Here is a 4,220-nt window from a genome sequence, read left to right on the forward strand (position 1 = left end):
CGCTCTGCCTTCCCGAGCCGCAGCAGCTACGTGGAGTACGTGCAGGGGAACTTGGTGCGGGGCATGCGGGTGCGCATGCTGGAGGACTACGAGCAGGTCAGCGCTGGGGACGAGGGCGAGTTCCGCCAGAGCAACGACGGCACGCCGCCCGTCCAGGTACGCCTGCTGGCAGCGGGGGGGCTGGGCCAGGGCTGCCGGGCACCTGCCCGGTGCCTGGGGGAGCCTCTCGGCCTGAAGCTCCCTGGTGCCTGGCTGCGTCCTGTCCCTGCGTGGGTTTGGAGAGCGCTGCTGGGGCTGGCGGAGGCCTTGGGCTTCCCTGCTGGCTTGAGGGGTTCTGTGGGCCAGGCTGCTCCTCCTGGGTTGTGGGCAAGCTGCCCTCAGTAACCGGTTTGTGGGGCTCCCCCCAGATTTATTGGCAGGCGCTGGGCCGCACCTACTGGGTGCACTGGCACATGGTGGAGATTGTCAGTTCGTCGGGCCAGGCGGAGCGGGAGGCCCAGGAAAAGGTGTCCAGCCTGACGGAGAACCTGAAACTGACCACTGGTGAGTGCTTGCTGCTGTGTGATGGCGGGGCCTGCTGGGCTCTGCCCCTGCTCTGCACATGCTGGGCTGGGCTGGGGCTGGCAGGGCCTGGCCTCACCTGAACCTCAAGCTATTCCTGGGAAGGGGGGAGCTTGGGCCATCTGACCCTGCCACAGGCCTGGTGAGTGACCTTGGGCAAGTGCGTGTCTTCTGTGCTCCTGTTCCCACATCTAGAGAGAGGGGCACTCCCTTGCCCCACAGGGTGCAGTGATGACACCCCAAAACCCTGGGGAGGTGCCCGGTGCTGGGGCCGTGTGGACACCTCTCTGGAGACATGCATTTGTGCTGGCAGCCTGAGAGAGTCCTGTTTGGGGAGCAGGTCACATGAGGAAGGGAATTAAGGTTCTGCACCCATCCCCCATTTCAGTGGGATCCCCTCCCAGCAAGTCTTCCTTCCCTCTCTGCCCAGGGAGTGCGCACCGCTCCTTTCCTCCCGCACCCCGAATGAAGAGGGAGATACGGCTGGGAGGGGGGCCGCACACACACTCCGCTGCCGGGAGACAAACCTGTCTAGCTGTCTGGGCGCAGGGGTAATTCTGTGGGCAGGTGAACGGTAGGAAGGCCAGGAAGATGTCGTTTGCTTTGTAAAAATCGACAGAATCCTCATTTCAATTATGTCACCCTCTGTGGTGTGGTGGTGGGAGAGGCTCGCTGCCCCCCAGCTCCAGGTCCTCCAGGCGGTGGAAATTCTGATAACACGGTGTCATCGGAAGTGGGTCGAGTTGGGGATCTCTCGAAAGCCCTTCCCCTCCAACACAGTGGGCTCAAACATGACCAACCTAGAACAATGGTGTAGTGTATAGTCGAGAACATTTAAAAATCACCAGCTTTTAGTTACACTTGAACGCGGGCGTGTCGACGTGCCGCCTCGCAAAGTTAGTGTGGCCCGGAACTGGCAGTTTTGTGTCATCAGTCAGTGCTCAGAACGCAGGTCGGATTTCCTTTGTTAATATTCCAAATGACTGGGAGCGGAAGGAGGGCTTCAGGGGAGTTTGCCGTCCTCGGCAGAAAAGGAGCAGCTCAGTGGTTTTATTAGCAGCTCTGCTTGTTATGCCGAAAGTTTTAATAAGGGACTGGTTAAGACGTGAGCATCCAACCAGCAATCCCTGGAATCCATCTGCGAACAGTATACGCCTAGTTACGTGCCATACCTCACATAACGGAATTGATTACAATCCCAGGTCAACTTATTTCAAAATCCTGGGTTTTCATTTGGTCTTGATCATTTTTAGGCATCAGTGGGGAGACAGAGTACCGAAGAGTAGCTGCATCTTTGAGGAGCTGGTTAAACAGAACTCTCGGTGACACTTTATGTAGTAACCCTGACCCTGTCCTAGCACCAGCTGCAGCTGTGATGCAGCAGCACAGAACGCTGGCCTCTGGAGAGAGACGGCCAGTGGGAGCTGGGGCGAGGACGCGCAATCCGCCCGAAGGGGGCAGATGGAAAAAGCTGTTGGAGAAGGTGGACGAAAGGAGAAGAAGTGAGATGCTGAATTAGCGGATGAACCAGAGCTGGGGTAGGTGGTGAGGAGAGGTGATAGAATAAAAGAAGAACAGGAGAATAAAAGTAAGGGACTGGGAAGTGAGAAGGAAGGACTGGGAAGTGTGACGCTACTGGAAGATTGGCTGCAAAGACCAGATTATCTTCCAGGGAGGCATTTGATTCAGCTGGCGAAGACTCTCGCGTCGCTCTGAAGGTGCTTGGAATGGCTGAGACGGTTACTGATGAGGTCGTAAACACTGAGTGTACCATTTAAAGTCCAGCAGGACAATACTTGCTGAGCGACTTCGGTGGGTGTTTTCCAAGACGCAAACAAACAGAGAAGAACGGCCACCGCCGCAGGGTGCATTTGTACCTGCTATCAAGAGGGCCAGTTATCAAGCAATGGAAAGGCTCTGGAACAGCAGAATGCGTTCAAAACTACCCTCCCTTATTGGGAATGTCTGGATCTCAGAGGATGGACTGATCACACCCGTTCTGGGTGAAATAACGTGTGCTCCCGAATCAGTCCCTTAGGTAAACAAATGCTCACGTTCACAGACTGCATGTTCGCCACCTTACAGTGTTTGGCCAACAGCCTGCCGTGGCCGGAGGTGTGAGTGCGGTGTCAGTGACACGTCTAGCAGAGACCGGGGATGACTTTGAGGAAGAAATGTTTTCAGTCCTACGTGTCGAGGCTAATTTCTCTAGGATTAGCCGAGATCCATGTCTTTTTTTTTTTTTTTTTTTGTATGTAAGCCGTGCATTCCTGTGATAAAGTCTAATTAACAAAAAATGATTTTGAAACATTTTCTCGACTAAAAAGCGACAGAGTCCTGTGGCACCGTATAGACTAACAGACCTATTGGAGCATGAGCTTTCGTGGGTGAATCCCCACTTCGTCAGACTGTACATCTACATAATTGCTCTAGGTTTGCCATGTTTGGTACCATTGTGTCTGTGGGGGAAAGAGCTTCAAATGGTCCCCAACGAGACCCATTTCTGATGACACTGTCTTATCAAAATTCCCACCAACCAGAGGACGTGGAGCTGGGAGCTGGCGGGACACAGAGTCCCCCTTCCCACCTCCTCCCTGCAGAGGGATAGCTCAGTGGTTTGAGCACTGGCCTGCTAAACCCAGGATTGGGAGTTCAATCCTTGAGGGGGCCACTTAGGGATCTGGAGCAAAAATCAGTACTTGGTCCTGCTAGTGAAGGCAGGGGGCTGGACTCAATGACCTTTCGGGGTCCCTTCCAGTTCTATGAGATAGGTATATCTCCATATATCTTATTTCTTTATTTGAAATGATGATTCTGCTGACTTCTGTGAATCAAATGACACCTCCCTTACCTTTTGATTACTACCTTGCCCTCGGAACGAGAGTTCGCTACCCCATGCTTCCAGCCTAGAGGGGCCAAATGTCCTTGGCTGCCTGACTGGCCCAGGCCAGCTGTCCCCTCCTGGCTCGGATGGCTCTGCAGCAGGGTAACTGTCCTGCTGAGGCGCTCAGGGTTTGTGTCTCTGCCTTGCTGTGCCCCCCTGCAGTGACCCAGACGTTTTACTGCAAGCCCCTTGGGGGGCTGTACTCCCTGCCCTACCTGACGGAGCGGCCGAGCGAGGACTCGGAGGCCCTGAGCCGGGCCGAGTGGTGGGAGCTGCTCTTCTTCGTGAAGAAGCTAGACCCGCACGAGCAGCAGGAGATCGCCCAGCTCATCCGGCAGCGCCAGGAGGTAAAGGGAGAGGGGACTGGGGGAGATCAGACAGCAGCTAGGCCCAGCGTTCCTTCCGCTGCTGCAGGGTACTCATGTCACAGAGCGTGTCTTCCAAGAGCTACACGTGCAGTTTATTCCCAGGGGGGCAGGCTGGAGAGGAAAGCCCTATTTGTCCCAGGGCTTCCTGCCAGCAGCCCCTCAGTGCTGCTGGGTACCCCACTGTCCCCCTCTCGGGCCCTGAACTCACAGCAGCAGTTTGGATTTGCTCCCCAAACTCTCCTTCTACTCTGGTAAAGAAAGTCTCTGCTGGTGTCTCTCTTTCTGTGCCTTTCAGCGAACACACAGACTTGCCCTGAGGTTAGCGGTGGTGTTTGTGAGGAGTAGCCCCTCTGCAGTCCCGCCACTGGGCTGCTCATCCATTCCCAGACCCGTGCTTTGAGCGTGCT

The 4,220-nt window shown here is 55.5% G+C and overlaps 1 protein-coding gene across 1 annotated transcript; it reads left to right on the plus strand.

Moving 5' to 3' along the window:
• Positions 1-63: 63 nt before the first annotated feature.
• On the plus strand, positions 64-3,792 carry LOC113405644 (cullin-7-like; the record flags this gene model as incomplete). The annotated part of the gene is made up of 3 exons (XM_026646869.1): positions 64-156; positions 408-543; positions 3,608-3,792. Coding segments are annotated over exons 1-3 (414 nt in total), but the record flags the coding sequence as incomplete, so codon positions are not given.
• Positions 3,793-4,220: the final 428 nt, after the last annotated feature.

This window comes from Terrapene carolina, unplaced genomic scaffold (assembly GCF_002925995.2).
Source record: "Terrapene carolina triunguis isolate 2854851 unplaced genomic scaffold, T_m_triunguis-2.0 Scaffold47218, whole genome shotgun sequence".
In the NCBI taxonomy this organism is placed as follows: domain Eukaryota; kingdom Metazoa; phylum Chordata; order Testudines; family Emydidae; genus Terrapene; species Terrapene triunguis.